This window comes from Molossus molossus, unplaced genomic scaffold (assembly GCF_014108415.1).
Source record: "Molossus molossus isolate mMolMol1 unplaced genomic scaffold, mMolMol1.p scaffold_m16_p_7, whole genome shotgun sequence".
NCBI classification, from domain to species: domain Eukaryota; kingdom Metazoa; phylum Chordata; class Mammalia; order Chiroptera; family Molossidae; genus Molossus; species Molossus molossus.
In genome coordinates, this window is record NW_023425401.1 from 17,841,708 (window position 1) to 17,862,881 (window position 21,174).

The window sequence follows — 21,174 nt, forward strand, 5'->3', positions numbered from 1 at the left end:
TCATGGAGCAGAAAACCTACCAGGAAAAATTATATCTTCAGGTGAGAACTGAAGTCCCAGGTCTGTCCCAAAGCATCCTCAGTGATAAAGATGAAACAAAATACCCCCATTTCCCAGAGTCTCATGACTATGCTGCTAATACCCCATTTCCTCATTATACACAACCGCCCACCTCATAATTAGCATGAAAGAGTTCAGGGAAGAAGCCCAGGAGTCAGACACACTACTGGCTTTCAGCCAAGCTGCCCGAGGGACGCCCACGTCCAACACGCCGAAGCCCTCTGCTACCTCCCCGCACTCATCCGCCATCCCCTCCCCAAGCAGACATCACAACCACGACAGCTCACATTTATTCGATGTTCTGTTCTAGATACTTTACCCTATTAACTCAGTTCTCACAACATATGACGTGGTAATATTTTTTTCCATTTCATAGGCAACAACACAAACCCAGGGGAGTTCCATAGTTTGCCCCCAGTCACACCACTCCCTGGTAGATGGCAGGACCAGAATTGAGAGCCTGGCAACCTGGCTCCAAAGCCCACACTCCAACCACGATTTTTCTATGAAAAAATGCGCCTTATGTGACTGGAACCCACGCTGCAGGCTGAGTGTGGGGCAGGATCCAGGGCACCTTTGGCATAGGCCGCGGCGTTACACTGGGCACGAGGAGGTCTCCAGTTCTCCTGAACCACAGCCAAGCCGTCTCTTCATTCAAGGGTCACTGACTTTGAAAAGTAAACACGCCTCCCCAACAAGCTGTAACAAGCCTAACTTACCCGTCTTCTCGGTATGGCAACGAGGAACAAACAACTGAAGATACCCAAACATGGTTTGGACACTTAATAAATAAGTACTATCTCAGGAAGGGAATAAGGCTAATCTCCAACCTGGATCTCTCTCTGCCCCCCCTCCCCAGCTCCTTTCTCTCCCTGACTCAACCCGAAGGCAGGCTGCCCGTGGCCCCTTCCCCCAGGAAGCCCCACAGATCACTCACTCCCGTTGCATAGCGCTAAACTCATTCACTTCTCCATAAAGCGGCTCCTCTTTTTCATGCACCTGGACAGAAATGTCAGCGATCTGACTTTCTCTCTTGCTCAGGCACCACCCGTCTCTTCTCTCAACCACCTCTTGAATCCCCTGCACTGTCCTCCCGTCTCTGGGCATCGCCCTGGTCCAGGTCACAGGGCCCACTCATCCGGTTCCGGCTGACCACTTCTAGTCACCTTCTCTGCCTCTAGCCTGGTCTCAGCGAACCATTCTCCCCACCACCCTCGACACAAGCTTTCTAAACGACAACCCTGACCATGTCACTCTTCCAGTCATGATCTTCCGATTCATAATCTTAATTCGGAAGCCTCCATTTCTTAAGATCACGTCTCAAAGTCTTCCCGGCCCCACAAGGCCAGCCCTTGTCGTCGGTCCCCATTACACAGCTGTTGCCGCTCCTCCCCTGTCCCACTCCAGGACCTCAGCACTTCCCTCCCTGCGCCAGTTTCCGCCAGCCCCTTTCCCTTCGTGCGCCCTTCACCGGTTCATGTCTGGTACTTTCAGTGCCATTCATCTTTATTCTCTATTTCCTCTTCACCTGCGCAGGGAACGGGCCCGTCACAGACGCCCTCAAGCCCCCTGCACGCTGCCACCTGTATTCTGGCCTGGACTGAGTGTAAGGCCCGGTTCATTTACTTCCACAAGTACAGGGCCGATAGTTAAAGAGGTTCTCAGTACATAGCTGTTCTGAATACATATTTAATAAAGAATAAACGATATGCTGGTATTACTCAAGAATCATCGTAAAGGTTTTCTGTATTCGGAACTGCAAAGCTGCCCCTTTTAGTGACGTGGGGAGTTAATAATGAGTCGCAGCTAGAGAAGCCCTGTGGTAGGACTTAGCTCCTAAAAGGCACGCACCCCAGCTGCTGTGTGAAGCTCGGACCCTAGCGATGCCAAGACGGGCTGAGGGAGGCATGTACCTCGGTTGTGGTTCAGTCCCCAGCACTGGTCAGGGTCGTGCAGGAAGCAACCAATTGATGTGTCTCTCTCACACTGATGTTCTCTCTCTCTCTCTCTCTCTCTCTTCCCTCTCTCCTTCCCTCTCTCTCTTCCTTCCTTCCTCCTACTCTGTCTGAAAATAAATGAAAAAATATCCTTGGTGAGGATTAATAATAATAATAATAATAAGAAGAAGAAGAAGAAGAAGAAGAAGAAATTTTATCTTGAAAAATAAGCAGGCAAAATATGAAAATCCTAAGAAATTTATATAGCTAAAATTAGAAAATGCTACATATAGTAAAAGCAACAGAATTAATAGTTTAACAGATAGAACAGAGGACTAATGATAGAAAATGGAATACAACCTACTGTGGATTAACTCAATAACTACTTTTAAAATGTATTTCAGATTCTATATAACAGCAGGCTAGGTACCTTTCTACTAAAAACTAACAGGGAAAAGGAAGAGACACAGCCTCTTGAACCAGTCCAGCCCGGGCCCAGGTCCTCAGGTGAGCTCCTCCAACCGCCCCAGATGATCTTGTTCCTTTCGTCTGTGAAGGTGCAGCGAGGGAGATAAACACTAAAGAGTTGGGTGCCACAGCAGAAAGAGCTGCGTTTGGGGTTACGAGTCCTGTGAAGAAATCTGTTTCGTGCTCTGGTTAACTGTGTATTCTCGGGTAATTGGCTTAGCCTCGTCTCCCTGGGCGGTCGTGCTCAGGGTTGCTGTGAGAGTTACACAGGAAGGCGTGTGAAGGTTCGGCGCATGTCTGGCTCTCTGCACCTGCCCAGTAAGTATTCATGGACTCTAATGAACAGAGACTAGGTGAAGCCAAGGGGTTATCCTTAAGAAGAACAGCTACCATCGTTGCTTAGTTATCTGGAGACTTATTTAATCAAGTGACGCCTCAGAATGTCAGCAAAGCTGCTGACCTTCAAGTCACCTGACAAGCTGTTAAAATTCAATGATTAAAGCAAGTCTCTTAGTAAGTCTGATATCACAATGCAAAGTCGTTGTCCATAACCACTAATATCAAACTTGCTAAAGGACTAGAACGTAATGATTCCAACAACTAAAAAAAGGGTAATAATGTAACATGACAGAGGTGCTAATTATCGCAATCATAATACAATATATAAATGTATCAAATTAACATGGTATGTACACCTTAAAGGTGCACAGTGTTATATGTCAAATATATTTTCATTTAAAAAATAAATAAGAAAGCAAGTCTCTGCCCATACTGTCCAGATCTCACACAGTCCTGCAGGATGAAGCCAACGAAAATACCGAAAGTGAGCTTTACACTGAATAACCGAGAAGCCCCAAAACATTCAGTGGGTAGACCTGAGAAAACCCATGCTCTGTAAATGGACTATAGTGGCAGACCTTTGCCACGTCAATAAAGGCTGAAAGCCTGATTAATAGGCTTGAGATGGATGAAAAGAGAGAAATAACAGCATCTCTAAAAGCAAATTACTGGGGATTATTTCTTTAATTTACTGGAACATACTTAAACCATTTCTATGCTGAAGTGCAGGAAGACTGATCATGATACACTCAAGGGCTCTGTCAGCACTGGCGTCTGGTCAGTGGGGGCAGGGAGTGGGGGTGAATGCAGTGGGAGGGGGAGGCATGAGTCATGTCCATATAACTGTATAAATGTACTATGTTAGAAGTAGTTTGCTAAAATGGTGTCTCATAAAAATTACCAACTGATTTTATCTTAAAAATCAGAGAACAATGAATTCAGCTAAAAAGCACCAAAATGAACAGCTTATTAGCAAAAACATATATAATCACTGCAATATTCTGAGGCCACATTGATAACTAGGATACATTAAAAAATGCAGAGTTCGCCCTGGCCGGTTTGGCTCAGCGGTTGGAGCGGTGGCCTGCGGACCAGAGAGTCCCGGGTTCGGTTCCCGCTAGGGGCACATACCAAAAATGCAAAGTTCTTCTTCAACATAAGTTTACCAATTAAGTGAACTTTCAGTTCATTCCACTTTGATTTCAAGGAATGGCCAAAGTGAGGGCACTTCTACATTCTATCTTGAGGAAGATAATCACATAAGAGGATGATGGAGAACTTCAAGGACAGGTTACTGATGTCTCCAACCCAGAGCTGGAGATAAGTTTGCCCATTTAATTTGCAAGGTACATGGAGCTCCAAAATGTGAAATACCAAAATATAAACCCAAGCAGAGCAAATGAATTCTCTATTCCTACATGTCTGTGACTGTGCAGGCCTTGGGCAGGCATGGGGATAAATTCAGAACCTTTGGTGCTGCCAAGGGAGCGACATCAGCTAAACCCAGCCGCTCTCTCTGACGCCGGAGCACTGAAAACCTGCCAGGGTCCGTCATCATGAGGAAACCAGACTGTCCTGTGCACACTGGGTCACACTCCTCCGCTCAGTTGCTCGGGACAGCTAAGCCAAGGCTTCCCAGAGCGTCCCATCCCACCCACATCACTGAGCAGCTGCCCAGGGCCAGAAGTCTGACCAGGCTCTAGCTATCATCACCACAGTCCTCGGATCCTCCTACAGTACGCACAGTTTAGCAGGGACACACATGGCAGTATCCTCCTACCATTAACTCCACTTCCCAAAAGCTGACTCCAGTTAGAGGGATAAAGTCTGCTGACCATGTCCTTACAAGGCTGACATACTGCATGTGTACTTTCAAGATGATTCGGCCACATATAAACGATCATGAATAAATTCACATTCCTTATAAGACAGTAAGGATGAGAGCTAATTTTTCTTTTTTACCCAGGCTGCACTGTTCTTGGCGAACCACTAAAACGAGGCTATTTCTATCCTCCAGCTGCAGGAGTGCTCACAGGTAACTCCCTGGCTACCTAAGGCGGAAGTGACAGAAAACAGAAGCTACTTGAATCTGAAAGCTTCCTCCCATCTCCTGAGGTGGAAAATATTAAATTATCAATGGCTCTAAACATAAGAGTGAAAAATATGAGAAACAACACTCATGTTGATGATATAAGTAGCGAATGGGGTGAAATTAAATGTTCAAATAGACCAAAAAATTATCTCGTGTATCAGGAAAAGGCTAAAACACACAAGTTACATGGACAACAGATGATCAGATCAAAATGAGTTAGTGTGGAAGGTCCTTTAAAATATACATCAAGAAACAAGCCCAGACTGAGGTCCACTGTTATGTTAGAAACTTCTACACTGAAAACACAAAGGGCTACGTTCTGGTCCCCGGTCTGTCACTAAGGAGACTCCAGGCAAGTCCTTCAGCCTCTTTCATCCTAAAGAGTCTGGACTATTATCACTGTGACCTACTATCGTTTCAAACTTTAAAATTATAGGATTCTGTGGAATAAAAGTGCAAAGGTACAATATTACCATGTTACTGTAATCAGAAGGGTCATAAGTGCTCTGTTTAAACATTTTACAGAGTTCCGTAAATTCTTCATTCATCTTGTAGATTTGTCCATTTAAAATTGCTCCCTTGGTACCACCAAATTCAAGTCTCTCCAGCTTTTCAAATTCCAATATGGTGACAAATATATCCTTTGAAAAAACACAGAACAGTGAAAATCTTTCCATCACCCTGAGCAGAAAAATAAAATTTTTTTATGGTTTCAAAGAAATAACATTTTCAAACATTTGAAATCTGAGTTAATGGACACTGACATGACAGAAGATAAATAGTAATGATTTAAGTTGAACAAAGTCACTGCTAATTTTTTAAATCATACTCCCTTCGCTGCCCTATTGTCTGTGTACAAGTATATATGCATATAAGATCTTTGGTTAGTCTCTTCCTGCCCCCCTGAACCCCCAATTCCCTTTGAGATTCGTCAGTCTGTTCCCTGTTTCCATGTCTCTGGATCTATTTTATTCATCAGTTTACGATGTTCATTAGATTCCACATATAAGTGAGATCATGTGATACTTGTTTTTCTCTGACTGACTTATCTTGCTTAGAGTAATACTCTCCAGGTCCCACCATGCTGTCTCAAAGGGTAAGAAGTCCTTATGTTTTGTTTGTTTGTTTTTATCCTCACCCGAGGACATTTTTCCATTTTCTTCAGACAGAGTGGGAGGGAGAGTGAGGAAGAGAGAGAGAGAGAAACATCGACCTGAAAGGGACACATCGAGTGGCTGCCACCAGCATGACCCAACCAGGGCCGGGGACAAACTGCAACTGAGATACGTGCCCTTAGCGGGAACTGAACCTGGGTCTCTCTGGACTACAGGCCAACACTCTAACCACTGATCCAAACCGGCCAGGGCAGAAGTCCTTCTGTTTTTACAGCTGCATAGTATTCCATAAAATCATACTCTCATTTTCATATTTATTAAAAATTATCTAGCAGCACAGGCAAACCTAACCAACCATGGTTAAACATATGACCCTCTAATTTTATATCCTTCTAATAATAGATCAGATCCCCAGGTAATACCTAAAGCTCATACTTTTCAGCTACCCCCTTTGCAATGAATCGGCTTGAGAGAATATGATGAAAGAAAGCGTGATTCAAGTTGCCTGTAGTTAGGCATTTAGCATTCACACAGTAAGAGGCATTCAGGCTAATTAAGTGATAATAAAATTTTCAAAACATGAAGCTTTTTAAAAATGTTTTTAATGTATTTTAATTTATTTTATCTTTATTGCTTTTAGAGAAAGAGGAAGGAGAGGGAGAGAGAAATAGAAACATCGATGAGAGAGAACATCGATCGGCCCCACTGGGGATAGAGACCATAACCTGGGCATGTGCCCTGACTGGGAATCAAACCAGTGACCTCTTGGTGCGTGGGTCGATGCTCAACCACTGAGCCACACGGGCCGGACTGAAGCTTTAATTTTCACTGAAATTCAACAAATCTTATATCAACAAAAAAGCCCAAACTTGTTAGAAAGAGCTTTACAAATAAGGTAGTACCACTAGTTCAAACTTTAAAAAAACCTTAGCCAGCTGGCTCCATACGACAGATGTGTGAATGTGTGTACAAATGTGTGTATTCATTTTATTTTGGTTTTTAGTTATTTAAACATTTATACAGAACCTGGACTTCTGGTCAAGATGGCAGTGTAGGAAAATGCAGTACTTGTGTCCTCCCACAACCACATCAAAATTACAACTAAACTATAGAAAAATCATCATTCAAAACCCCCTGAAATCGAGCTGAATGGAAGTCCTACAACTATGAAATTAAAGAAACAGTCACATCAAGACTGGTAAGAGGGGTGGAGGAGCAGACAGGCTGGTCCCACACCCACACGTGGCAGATAAAATTTAGGAGGGATACCTCAGCTGGGAAGGTCCTCCCCAAGGATCGAGGGGTACACCTCAAGGGCCTAGCTGGGGTGATCAAGGAGGTTATGCCACTGGACCCTACAGGATGCCTACTACAGTAGGCCACCCTAGGAAGCCTAGGAGACATAGCAACTCGACCTAATACATAGAAATAAACACAGGGAGGTGGTCAGAATGAGGAGACAAAGAAATATGTCCCAAATGAAAGAACAGAACAAACCTCCATGAAAAGAACTAAATGAAATGGAGATAAGCAATCTAACAGATGCAGAGTTCAAAACACTGATTAAAAGGATACTCAATGAACTGAAAAAGGACCAGTCAGAAATGAAGGATGCAGAGTCAGAAAAGGAGGCGTTAACTGAAATAAAGAATAATTTATAGGGGGCCAATGGGGAAAAAAGGGGGGGGATATCTGTAATACTTTCAACAATAAAAATAAATAAATAAAATATCTATTCACACACCAAAAAAGAGAATAATTCACAGAGAATCAATACTAGACTAGGTGAAGCCAAGAAGCAAACCATCAATTTGCAATATAAGGAAGCAAAAAAACACCCAATCAGAATAGCAAAAAGAAAAAAAGAATCCAAAAATATGAGGATAGTATAAGGAGCCTCTGGGACAACTTCAAGTGTACCAACATTTGCATCATGGTGCCAGAAAGAGAAGAGGGGCAAGAAACTGAAAAGCTATTTGATAAAATAATGGCAAAAAACTTCCCTAACTTGAAGGAAAGAGGCGTACAAGTCCAGGAAGCACAGAGAGTTCCAAACAAGATGAATCCAAAGAGTTCCACACCAAGACACATCATTATCAAAATGCCAAAGGTTAAAGACAAAGAGAGAATCTTAAAAGCAGCAAGAGAAAAGCAGTTAGTTACCTATAAGGGCACTCCCATAAGACTGTCAGCTGATTTCTCAAAAGAAACTTTGCAGGCCAGAAGGGAGTGGCAAGAAATACTCTCTCCTGCAAAACTATCATTTAGAATCGATGGACATATAAAGAGTTTCCAAGACAAGAAAAAGCTAAAGGAGTTCATCACCACCAAAACAGCATTATATGAAAAAGAAGATAAAAAATATGAACAATAAAATGGCAATAAATACATATCTGTCAACAATTGAATCTACAAACAAAATCAACAAGCAGAACAGAAACAGATTCATAGATACAGAGAACATTTTGTTGGTTGCCAGATGGAAGGGAGTTTGGGGGAATGGGTGAAAAAGGTGAAGTGATTAAGAGTTACAAATTGGGCGTTAGACTGACAGACCTCAAAAGGAAGAGGGAATGGGGGGCAGGAAGAGATAAACCTAAGAACCTATATGCATAACCAATGGACACAGACAATAGCGTGGGAAAGGCAGGAGGTGGGGAGGAGTGGGGAGGAGGGGGTCAATAAGGGAAAAAGACTGGACATCTATAATGTATTCAACAATAAAGATAAGTTTAAAATAAAAATAAATAAATAAAACATTTATACAGTACGTGTTTTCATGTTCTTTTAATTTAATTTTTTTTGTTGTTGTTAATCCTTACCTGAAGATTAATTTTTTTTTCATAGAGTAGACGGGAGGAAAGGGGAGAGAGAGAGAAACATGAATGTGAGAGAGACATATCAATTGCCTGCCTCCCTCATGACCCTGCCCGGGGATCAAACCCATGACCCTTCAGTCCTTGGGCCGACACTCTAACCACTGAGCCAAATAAATTGTTCCAAAATCATGTAAAAAGCTATGGGATTTTGAAGCCACCTACAACATGAATAAATTACAAGTCAATGAATGAGTACCTCTATTTTCATGAAATGGTCGAGAAATTTGTCAAATCTACAGAACACCAGATGAGACTGGAAATCCCAGGGTTTCACCTCCTTGTTTCCCATAAAATAGTTCGCCAGTCCTTTTCTGCAGTTGAAGAAAGAATTTTTGAAAGTCTTCAAGATGTTAATGGCCACCTGCACCTTTTCCAGGGAGTCTTCAATTTCTCCTTTCAGAAGGTCTTCGGGTGAAAGGTAAGCTGTTGCCTAGGATTTAATGAAAGGAAACAATGATCAAAAATAACGTTCAATAGTTTTTTTGCTGAAAACGTGTTTCAATAAATCATTTGATTTTTTTATTCAAAATTTTTTTCAATGAATTATTTTTCAATGAGAATAAATTAGGCTATCAATACTGTGAGACAAAGCATAAATCCTAGAAATTCAGGCACTTGGGTTTCAATGACACACTTGTATTCATTAGAATAATCTACAGACGACTAAAATTTCTGGATTTATACAGTCTAGCAATAGCTGCATTTCTGCTCAGCTTCATGGATATAACAACTGTGTAATCAGAATTTGCATAGGTATTCCTGCCAGCAAATACTCTACACGATTGGTTTTTTCATAGAAAGAAATCCCCAAGCCAGGACGGAAAATCGATCAGACGGTGGATTTTACAGATGTGGTCACAAGGTCATTTGCAAAGAGGAAAGAGAGCTGATGGGTGGGCATACCATTGGCAATTCTTTGAGGTGAGCAAACTTCTCTTCTGGGGGCTTAAGCAGCATTATAGCTTAATGCTTGATCTATGCCGTACGAACTACTTCTGAATAGAGGAGAGGGAAAGGGGAGAAGGATTAAAGAAAAAGAAAGACGGTTTCACGTAGGGACTGTCAGACTCTCACTGGCCCGTCACCTAGTTCCTTCCGGTCTTCACTCTCTACATTTGTTCTGAACATTCAGAATTCCTCTCTTTAAGGGCCTCGAGAATCTATGTTTCTAAAAGTCCTTTCGTATGCTATTTCTTCCTCATGCATCTTCCTTTAACCTCACATAAACTACAGTGAGTCCTCGCTTAACATGGCAGGGAGGTTCTGTGACTTTCAGCAAAAACGATGTATAACAAAACCAGTTTACCACAGGCTAACTGATAAAAACAAGTTAAGTTCCTCCAGCATCTCATCAACATAACAAAACAAGGCTGAACAAAATGAGTTACTTGAGGACCTACTACATAGGTGTAAATCATGTGCCTTTAATCTTGTGGTTGCTTAGAAAGTTGGAGATCTCAATGGAAACTATAACAACAGCCACTCAGTTCACTTTAGCAGATGAAAGGATTTTTTAAAAAAATATAGACGTATTATCCTCCTCCCATTAATGGCTACAATTTTATGTGCAATTTGGACACCACACCATAAATTTATAAAGGGATAAGAAAATCATTCATTTAATGTCTAAATTCCCTACTGATTAGAATCCTTCAAGTTCTGGCAGTAGATTTCTAATCTATGCCCTTACTTATCCCTCAGGCTGGATGGAATATTAACCTCTACATTAGGCTGCTAACATTTCACACAGCACAGGAAAGAAAACTACCAGTAATCCCTCAGCAATGTGAGTTTAAAACAGTTTACACTTTGATATGGGCTAAGAATTCCAATACCTTTATCTGTATGTATTCTTTATAATAAATGTGTCCTTTTAGGAAGTGACAAAAAAAATCTACGGCGATGACCTCAATGCCTTGTTTGTTTCAGTAGCCCCTTGGACCTAATTACCGACATCTAAAGTAACCTGCCTGTGGGAAGCCATCGTCACTTTCACTCCTGCGAGGAGACAATCACAGCAATTAACTTTTTGTTCACCAACCCACTGCTGAATAAGATCTCCGAAGGCAAAGGTATAGATAGTACTAAATATCCTCAATTGCAAATCCCAGTCTGTATCCTTTCTTTGGGTAGCAGGGTATGTGATAGAAAAGAAAAAGGGGGGTGGGGGGGGGCGGGGAGGCAGCATCAGCAAGGGCAGGAGACCTGGCTATGATCCAAGTAGGGACCTTCACCTGGTTTTGTAACATTAGCTAAGTTGTCCCACAGGATCGCAGTTACCTTAGCTGCAAAAGAGAGATTAATTAAGTGACTCTCAAGATCCCTTTTAGCTCTTAAGCTCTGAGTTATTTTCTCTTCCTATAGTAGTTCTCTGGAGCAAACCCAACGACACCAGCTCTCTATTCTCTTCCTTAGTGGTCATAACACAAACCAACCAAAGTCACTGGATTTAGGATGAACTGGTCCCACTTCACAGGCCTTATAAACTAAAATTGTGCTAACCAATGTATTTATCAATTAACCAATTAATCAATGATCAGTAAGCAATTTATCAATAATATTATTCATTTGATGCCTGTCTCCCAGCTCTTTCTTTTCTCTCTTCTCTTCCCTTCCCTTCCTTCTTCCCTTCCCTTCCCTTCCCTTCCCTTCCCTTCCCTTCCCTTCCCTTCCCTTCCCTTCCCTTCCCTTCCCTTCCCTTCCCTTCCCTTCCCTTCCCTTCCCTTCCCTTCCCTTCCCTTCCCTTCCCTTCCCTTCCCTTCCCTTCCCTTCCCTTCCCTTCCCTTCCCTTCCCTTCCCTTCTCTTCTCTTCTCTTCTCTGTGCTTTCATGGATTATTTTTGCTCAATCCTGAGACCTCTTATCCAGTCTCGGCCTCTCAAACTCTTCCTCACCTAAGACCTTACAAAGGACAATACCTATAGCAGTGATACCGAGCCATGAATAGACAGGTGAGCCTAGAGAGGTAGTGATGCACAGTGAGCAGGCAGTAGAGCTGGCTGGCCACAGAAACATTTTTAAAAGAACCCATTATCAAAGCCCAAGTGTGTTAGCATCTGAGGTGGCCAGATGATGTCTTTTATGTGTCTGGACTAAATGACTGTGTTATGGTCACTGTTAGAAACAAGAGAAGAGAAACACATTTGCTTCTAAAGTAACAAACAGTTTCTGACTATCACTGGAATGTCTGGAGGATCCGGTAGGCAGTAAAAATGAGTGAAACAAATCAGTAACAACAGCAAATGTTGGAGACCATGGTCACTCAGATAGCATCTGACCCATCTAAAAGGGCATCATCTAATGGGGATGGCAGAGCCAGTTTAGGGAGATCTCCGACTTTTCAGGGGAGGCTGGAATTTAAATGAGAATTCCTTGATTTAATTATTGGCAACAATTTTAATTTTAAAATTCTATGCAAAATAAAAACACTGCATAGATCTATAGGTCAAATGCAGCTGACAGATAATCAGCTTATGACCTCTGATGTATAACACAGCAAGGATTCAGGCCAATAGAGTCATGGAAGCAAAGTACATGAAAGCAACATAAGGAAATACAATGATAGAAAACACAAAAAATGTGTAATCACACAAATCATGCAAATTAAGAAACAACATGGTACCAATATATATACCCAATAAATCAACCCAAAATTTTAAAAAATGGTAATGCTCAAAGCTGGCAAGTTAAAACTTTTTGTACATTGATAATAGCAATGTAATTAGTATAATCTTTTAGAAAAGAATCTATAAATGTTAAACTATGAAAAGATTGTACACTTTGATCAAAATTAAAAATTTATATTAGCCAATTATCCAAGTTAAGGAAAAAGATTTTTGGATCAAGTTGTTTTCTGCATGTTGTGTATCAATAGAAGAGGCTAGAAGCAATCTAAATATTCAAGGGTAACAAAATCACTTTTCAAGAAACTAGTAAAAAGAAAATTATATGTATGATAAAATGCATGTGTGTGTGTGTGTGTGTGTGTGTGTGTGTGTATGTAAGTTTTTTGGAAAAGAAAAATAAAAAATGCTTACTGTTAGGGTGTAGGACTGTTTCCATTGTTATAAATTTTATGCAATGAGAATATTTTGCCATCATTAGTATACCATATATTATGTTGTAATTAAAAATAAAAACTTATTTTAAAATATAGAGGAAAGCAAAGTGGGTTAAGAACTCCATCGCTTACAGTTGGGTGACCTTGAGAAAGCTATTTAACTTCTCTGGACATCAGGGTTGTTGCTGTTGGTGGTGGTGTGTGGGTGTGTGTGTGTTTAATATAAAATGGATATAATAGTACCTCTGTCAGTGTTACTGTGAGGACTGAATTTGTGAACTTCTGTAAAGGGGTTAGAAGCGTCACTGGTAAATAAAAGGTATTATACAATATTTGTTAAATATAAATAAATAAATAAATAAATAAATAAATAAATAAATAAAATCATGCAGTAAACAATTTGTGAGTGGGCAGGGGAGTTCAGCTCTTCAGGGAACCCAGGTATGAAAGTTGGCTCATTGCTGATTTTTGATTCCTAACAGGTTGGGCAGATTTACTACAAAGCCCACTTGAAGAATCAAGGAAATCAGGTCAACAGAACCTTTGGACAGAAGTCAGAACAGTAACCAAGGAGCAAGAGAAGCTACATTATTTCTTTGGGAGCTTGGCAAAGTCTGGCTATCAATACAGACTAGAGGTCAGGTATAATACATTTACAGGCTTAGAGGTAACTAGGATTTCTTACAAGCCACTGACAACAATGAATACACTAATAGGACTTCATCTCGAAATAAGAGGAGGATTCAAGATTTTGGAGAAGTGGTGATTATAGTCATTGACCCTGCAATAGAGATCATGCTTAACAGCAGCAAAAACTGAGTTTGCATAACAGAGAAACAGAAATAGAATAAAGCTAGAGAAGATAAAGGAACTGACCTGTTATGTCCTATCAATAGTTTCAACTAGCTATAGATCAAAAGTTTGGAACTTTTATGGGCCTCTATTAATTGCCACACTGGACATTTCACTTAGGTTATATCACTGATCCGCACAATAACTCATGGACTAGGCATTATCTGCACTTACTGATGTGGAAACTGAGGCTCAAAGAAATAACTTAACTTCCTTTAGTGATTTAATTAGATTTGCACCCACGCTGGTCTGAGTCCAATATACTTCCCAAGTATCACTCCACCTCCTCAGAAGGAGAGAGGAAAAAGCATATTACTAACTCAATGTCATAGTCCAGAAACTCTCAACTGCATGTCAGGAGAACTGTTCTCCAGCCTAGATTTCCCCCTACATTCTGGGAGAAATTGATAAATGATGTTATCTTTCAGGTCTCAGTTAATTCATCTGAAAAGAAATATTGGGAACTGGGTTGGCACACATTTCCCCAACCAATTCATCCTACAACACTGTCCTCTTCGTCACTTAGAACTGGTGGTGGGGCAGCAGGAGCTCCACGCTGTTCGTCTTGACTCTGAACAGACTTTCTGGGCTCCAAATTCCTTCCAATAAACATACCCCACCCTACTTTATAACATTTTAATTTTGTATATGAGCCATGAAGTGCAAAACCACCGGGAAGCATGAGACTAGATCATGATTTGGAGTTGATCATAGTTATCCACTCTCCTCCAGCAAGTAATCCAGGCCTTTCCTTGGCCACAATGATTGTCCCAGGAATGGAAACAAAACCCACTGGGCCAGAACTAAAAAGGAAGACAGCCTCTTTCCAGGGAAGTTCCTCTACTGCCAGGATACACATCTGGGGTGACCACAAGCCACCTCACTTAACAAGTGGTGAGGGTCTGAAAATAAAGTCAAACACATACCGGCAAACTGAAGCATGGCAGGAAGCTTTGGAATTATTGTGTATTCTCCTGGAACAAGCTAGTCCTGAAGCCACTGCATTCTTAGACTTTCCTGTTTCACCTGAACTTGTTGTTGTTTTTAAACTCCAGTTTGTAAGTTGTGAATGGAGGAGATCCAATTCTGGTGGGAAGCCTTCTTAACAACTCAAAGGCAAGCCATATATATAGATCCTGATTCTTTGGCATTCGTTTTACAAGAATTCCTTAGTGGTTTAGGAACACACCCTGCTATGGACTGAACTGTGTCCCAAAAATCTCTGTGTTGAAGCCCTAAACACCAGTATGACTATATCTGGAGACAGGGCCTTTAGAAAACATTAAGGTAATTAAATGGGGTCGTATGGGTGGGGCCCCAATCTCATAGGACTGTAGCTTTATAAGAAGGAAGAGAGAGCAAGGTCCCTTTGCACCACGTGAGGACACAGAGCAGGCAGCGTGTGCAAGCCGGGAAGAGAGGTCTCACCAGAACACCACCATGCTGGCACCTCGGCCTGGGCTCCCAGTATCCAGAACTATGAATAAATCATCTCTTACAATACAGCCATCCAGTCTGTGGTGTTTTGTTATGGTAGGTCAAGCAGACTCACACACACACACCAAGAACCACCACATTGTATGCCCTCCAAGTATCTTTTAGCTCTCAAATCACATCGCATTCTCTGATATTATGGACGCAAGAAGAATGAATGTTGACACAGAAAGGACACAGAAACAGTCCCATTTTGTTTGTTTGTTTTTTGTTACTCCTCATCCGAGAACACTTTTCCATTGATTTTTTTTTAGAGAGAGTGGAAGGAAGGGAGGGAGGCAGGAGGGAGAGAGAGAAAGAAAAAACCTCAGTGTACGAGACACATTGATTGGCCGCCCCCCGCATACCCCGACTGGCGCCAGGAATCGAACCTGCAACCCAGGTATGTGCCCTTGACTGGAATCAAACCCTAGGCCCTTCAGTCCAGGGCTGATGCTCTCACTGCTGAGCCAAACCAGCCAGGGTCCAATTTTTTTTTTTTTTTTACATTTTGCAAGTTGAAGAGTAGAGAATCATTTGTAAATGAGATTTTTCAAAATCAACAATTAATCAGAATTCCTTTAATATAATCCACTACTATTCTTTTAGGATAATTTTTTTTCCAGCCAGATTCTCTTAACTTACTTTACTTTCTAAAAGTGTTCTGTCAGCCAGTGTTCCTGTGGAAACCTAAGAAAGAGCTACAAAGCACGGTGTATAGCTGCCTTTTATTGGAAGTACAACATATATGCATATATGTATAACCAGTGGACACAGACAATGATGAAGGCGGGGGCGGGTGTGGGAGCTGGGAGGAGGGTGTCAGAGGGGGAGAAAGGAGGGACATCTGTCATTTTTTTTTAAATTAGTATTTTTTAAAAAGTCGTCTTACATCTCTTTGAAGAAACGTCAGCTATTAAACAAGCAAAATTCAGTTAACAACCCGCCCTTTGAATGTATTTGACGTATGTCCAGAGCTCCTTTGCTGTTTAGGCTAGACAGTCCCCTGGCCCTTCACCACAGAAGTCCCTTCTGCAGAAGAAACAGAAAAGCGGCGGTCTGGCTGACGCCGGGTTCGTCCCTTCTGCACTGACCCCATCGACCCCGTCGCTGGCCATCACCCTGGGGTTCCCACGCGAGCGCCACATACCTGGTCGATGAAGAGATTACAGAACTCTCGCAGCAGGACCACCGCCCGAGCGGGGGAACTGTAAAAGCCGGAGCGGCTCCACGTGAGACAGATGGTGTGAAACAGCGGGGCGATCAGCCCGCGGGCCTGCGCGAATCCCGCCGCCTGGAGGCGCTGCAGGTGTCTCCGCAGCGGGCGCAGGTGGAGTTCCACGTCCCGGGCTTCGAGGAGAGCTGGGGACACACACCCACTCACTGTTACGGGGCAGTCATAACCTTACCTCACAAGTTCAAGAGAGCAGTGCCAGACAACACGGCTGCACTTACACGTCACCCAATGTACGTCCCTTATCCCACAACTGACACGACAGGTGTGGAAGTCTTTGTCCACTGTCACTGTAACCACCATTCGGAGCCCCCGGCTCGTGACTCCCACAGCACAAGTGAACTGTGACTGCGGGCTCGGCAGGCAAGTGCCCTGAGTCTGAAGAGATGGACCTCGCCCATGGAAACTGTGGGCAGAAAGCATCTCAGTGAAGTTGCCACTTCGTGGTTTGCATTATAAGCTTCATCGCTGGGATGTTAATTCCTCCTGGGTACCCGGACTAACAACTGAATTATTTATCGCCTGATTCCAGCATCCTATGAGCCTAACTCAGGCAATGACTGGGAGATTTTCTACTGTGTTTTTAATCATAATGTAACTTTTTAAATTGCCAAGCAGGAGTGATGAAACTATTTTGGAACTAAATCGAGATGATGGTGGTACAGCACAGTGAATATACTAAATGCCATTCAACTGTACACTTTAACATGGTTATGTCTGTGTTATGTTCATTTTACCTCAATTTAAAAAAGTGTTAGGCATGGTAAGAGTAAGGAATACTTTTTTAGATGCTATATATGTGGAGAAAATTTTAAATAGTTAACTATTATCAATTACTGCTTCATATAATCCAAATTTTCTCATGATTAAATTTGGTTCTTGCCCAGTTGGTGTGGCTCATGGACTGAACATGGTCCCACGGACTGAGAAGTCCTGGTTCTTTCTACTCCTGGTCAGGGCACATGCCTGGGTTGCGGGATCGATCCCCAGCAGGGGGCGTGCAGGAGGCAGCTGATTGATGTTTCTCTCTCCCCCTTCCTCCCTTTCTAAAATATAAATAAATAAAAACATATAAAATGAATAAATAAATACAATTAATTTGATTCTTTTAATGTACCCTAAATGGACCTCCGTCAGACTCCATTTTGTACCTGAAGCTACAAATACCTTTGATTAACTGAAAACTTTATTTATGAAGGTAGGAAATTAAGTAAATTCTTATTTTCAGGCATTACCCCAAAATACTCCAGCCTGGAAAAAAAACCCCAACCACACCTGCCGGATCTTTTTGGGCTGTGAGAGGCAGGTGTGCACCCACCCATGTGACTCTACCTGACATGCAGCCACTTACTCTGTCCACCCAAAGTAAAGACCTGGGAAGAGAGAGCAGGTCCTGGAACTATTTCTTCCCAGGTGCACTCATGTTTTGAAATCAGAGTGTTTTTATCAATGTTAATTTTAAAATGAACTAATTGCATCTAATAGGTTAAGTGCCCTTTAAATGTGATAAGCACACCTGGTGATCTCCCAGGGCCGCGTGTGTGTCTTTGAGCGGGCCTCCACCGCTACCTGACAAGGGCTCTGGGCCACCTGGTCTGTGGAAAAGGTTTTCTTCTGAATCTCCAGGCCACGTGCTCTGGAGACTCTGAGTATGCCTGGGACTTGTTCCTGTAGCAGCTTCATCCACAGAAAACGTTCATCTTATACCAACACAGAAACAAACTGCGAGCAGCCCAGCCTGTGTGGCTCAGTGGTTGAGCACTGACCATGCACCAAGAGGTCGCTGGTTTGATTCCCCAGCAGGGCACATGCCCAGGTTGTGGGCCAAATCCCCAGTGGGGGCACGCAGGAGGCGGCCAATCGATGTTCTCTCTCACGGATGTTTCTATCTCTCTCCCTCTCCCTTCCTCTCTAGGATCAATGGAGGAAAAAAATTGTTTAAATTGTGAGCAGCTTCTATTCACTGGGACATGCTTTGCTCTATGCCCGGTACTCTGTCCACTGCATTATATCTGCAGTCCAGTGGCTCTCAGCCAGGGGAGGTTTTGCCCCCAAGGGTCATCTGCCAATGTCTCGAGACATTCTTGATTGTCACCACTGGGATGGGGGAGTGAGCAGAGACCAAGGATGCTGCTAAACACACCACAAGGCACAGGACAGCCCCCCACAACAAATAATCACCCTGCCCCAATGTCGGTGGTGACAGAGGGAAAACTTCGCTCTAACCCTCACAGGTCCACACGGAAGGTGCTGCCATGCATCTGGCCAACGACAACCGGAGGCTCAGCAAACAAAAGAAGTGCTGCGTGGATCTGGGATGGGAATCCAGATCTGACAGACCCCCCAAGCCCAAATATCCACCCCTCATCTACCTCCTTCTTCAAACAGAATTCATGGAGAAAACCCTAAAGAGGTATCAAAACATTTTCAAAGTAGATTTTAAGTATGTCCTAACCTTCCACATGTTACTTAAGAAAAAATAAAATTTTTCTAATGTTAGAAAAAAAAAAAAAGCTATTTGTCCATATTATCTTATACTTCTATCATTTAAAATTTCAGTGTTATGTCTATCCGTATTTGCTTAAACATGCCTAAAAACCACAAACAGAAATCCAGACACTGGGGAGGGCTGTTACCCCTGGGTGGGGCCAAAACTGGATAGTGGGAGGACAAGGAGACTTTTCATTGGACCCCTTTTAATAATTTCTGGTTTTTAACAATGTGAATGAATGTATTACCTGTTCATATTTCACCAACCAAACAAACCCTCCTCTCTGTTGAATCTTCACCAAAACTTCGTTGATGATTAAGTTCTTACAAACTAAGCAAGTGGTACATGGGAGACACACTCAGAGTCTACTGGTGAATTATAGCCCAACTGTTGATTAGGAAAATCTCCATGCTGGGCTTTCGTTTATCCCTTGCTGAATACCAAAGGCCTCTCCCCCTCACACACACCGTCTCATTAAAACTTCCATCTGGAGCCACTTTGGTGGGTACCCACTACAGACCCTAAGAAATGAGTGTCAGTGGAGGATGAGTACAGAGGGTTAAGGTGAATTTACCATTAGAAGAGGTGAGTACTATCATTTCATGAACAGGCGAACGGGACAAGGCTGGCTGAGTGGCCAGGCAGGGCCAGGTCGTGGGGGGCACTCAGGCCAAGGAACGGAGTCTTACCATTTTTCACAGCCATGAAAATGTCCTTCAAAGTTGGGAAATAGCTGCTTCGTTTAGTTTTCAGGATCTTAACCATTTTGAGGACAGTAGGAGCCTGAAGCTAAATTGGGAAAGAAACAAAAAATTAACAAACATAAGCTAGATTGATTACTAAATAAATGCTTTCTGTAATAAAATATTTAAATTGCATTCCACTCATGCACAATACCCGCAGTATTTAACCCTCAAAGACATATCTGGTTTCAAATTGAAAGTAATTTTTAAAGTACCATTTTTTTTTCTTAGCTTTCTTAATTTTAATTTTCAAAAACAAGGTCAATTTACACATTAGTCTATGGGTAAAATATTAACATTTCCATGTAAAATGTCTTCTCTGTTTCAGAAAAATCTGAGGCATGTACACACATGAATAAATGTCTAGTTTTTAGAACACTGCATGGAGTAACTTATAAGGCATGTGCCTGGCAAAGGAGCCAAAGTCAGCTTTTCTCAAAGCTATGTCTCTCCACGGCGCAAGACCGTATTTCTTCCCCAATCGCTTAAATTGACTAGAGTAATTGAATCTTATGATCTTTGCTATTTCCCTGGGAAATCACTCTTTTTCTAAGCCACAAAGTGTTTCCAATTATCTCCAATGCTGTGAAAATATCCTCAAAAAAGGCAGAACTAATTTTAATTCCCATTAATTTTTTTTTTTTTTTTTTTTTTTGCCTTTATCTTCAGATAGAGTGGGAGGGAGAGAGAGAGGAAGAGAGAGAGAGAAACATCAATGTGAGAGAGACACATCGAGTGGCTGCCACCCACACGACCCCAACCGGGGCCGGGGACAAACTGCAACTGAGGCATGTGCCCTTAGCGGGAACCGAACCTGGGACTCTCCAGTATGCAGGCCAACACTCTAACCGCTGAGCCAAACCAGACAGGGCAATTTTTTTTAAAATCCTCACCAGAGAATATGTTTTTATTGATTTCCAGCAGGAGGCTGGAGACAGAAACATCAAGTTGAGAGAGGAACACCAATCAGCTGCCTCCCACATGCACCCTAACTGCACAGGGGATCGAACCCATGACCTAGGTATGCACCCTGACCAGGAATCAAACCTGCAACCTTTTGGTGTATGGGATGAGGCTCCAGCCAACTGAGCCACCGACCAGAGCCATGTTCATTGATATTTAGAGAGAGGGGAAGGGAGGAAGGGAGGGAGGGAGGGAGAGAGAAAGAGAAACATCAATGTGAGAGAAACATCGATCTGTTGCTTCTCACACTAACCCTGACCAGGGCCGGGAATTGAACCCACAACCTAGGCATGTGCCCTGACCAGGAACTGACCCACAACCCTTCAGTGTACAGGATGATCCTACAACCAACTGAGCCACATGGGCCAGGGCAATCCTTCATCTTAAAGGTGCACACCATATAGCACTTTGGAATAAGAGAGCAAATGATCACATCATTCAAAGACCATATGTTCAATTTTTAGAATTA

General features: G+C 42.5%; 1 protein-coding gene across 1 annotated transcript in view; it reads right to left on the reverse strand.

Annotated features, from left to right (window-relative positions):
• Positions 1-21,174, reverse strand: part of DNAH11 (dynein axonemal heavy chain 11) — a 293,033-nt gene that overhangs the window by 262,002 nt on the left and 9,857 nt on the right. Inside the window, 4 exon segments of the mRNA XM_036246718.1 lie at positions 5,370-5,537; positions 9,087-9,320; positions 16,425-16,636; positions 19,689-19,788. Coding sequence (XP_036102611.1) covers positions 5,370-5,537; positions 9,087-9,320; positions 16,425-16,636; positions 19,689-19,788 — 714 coding nt within the window.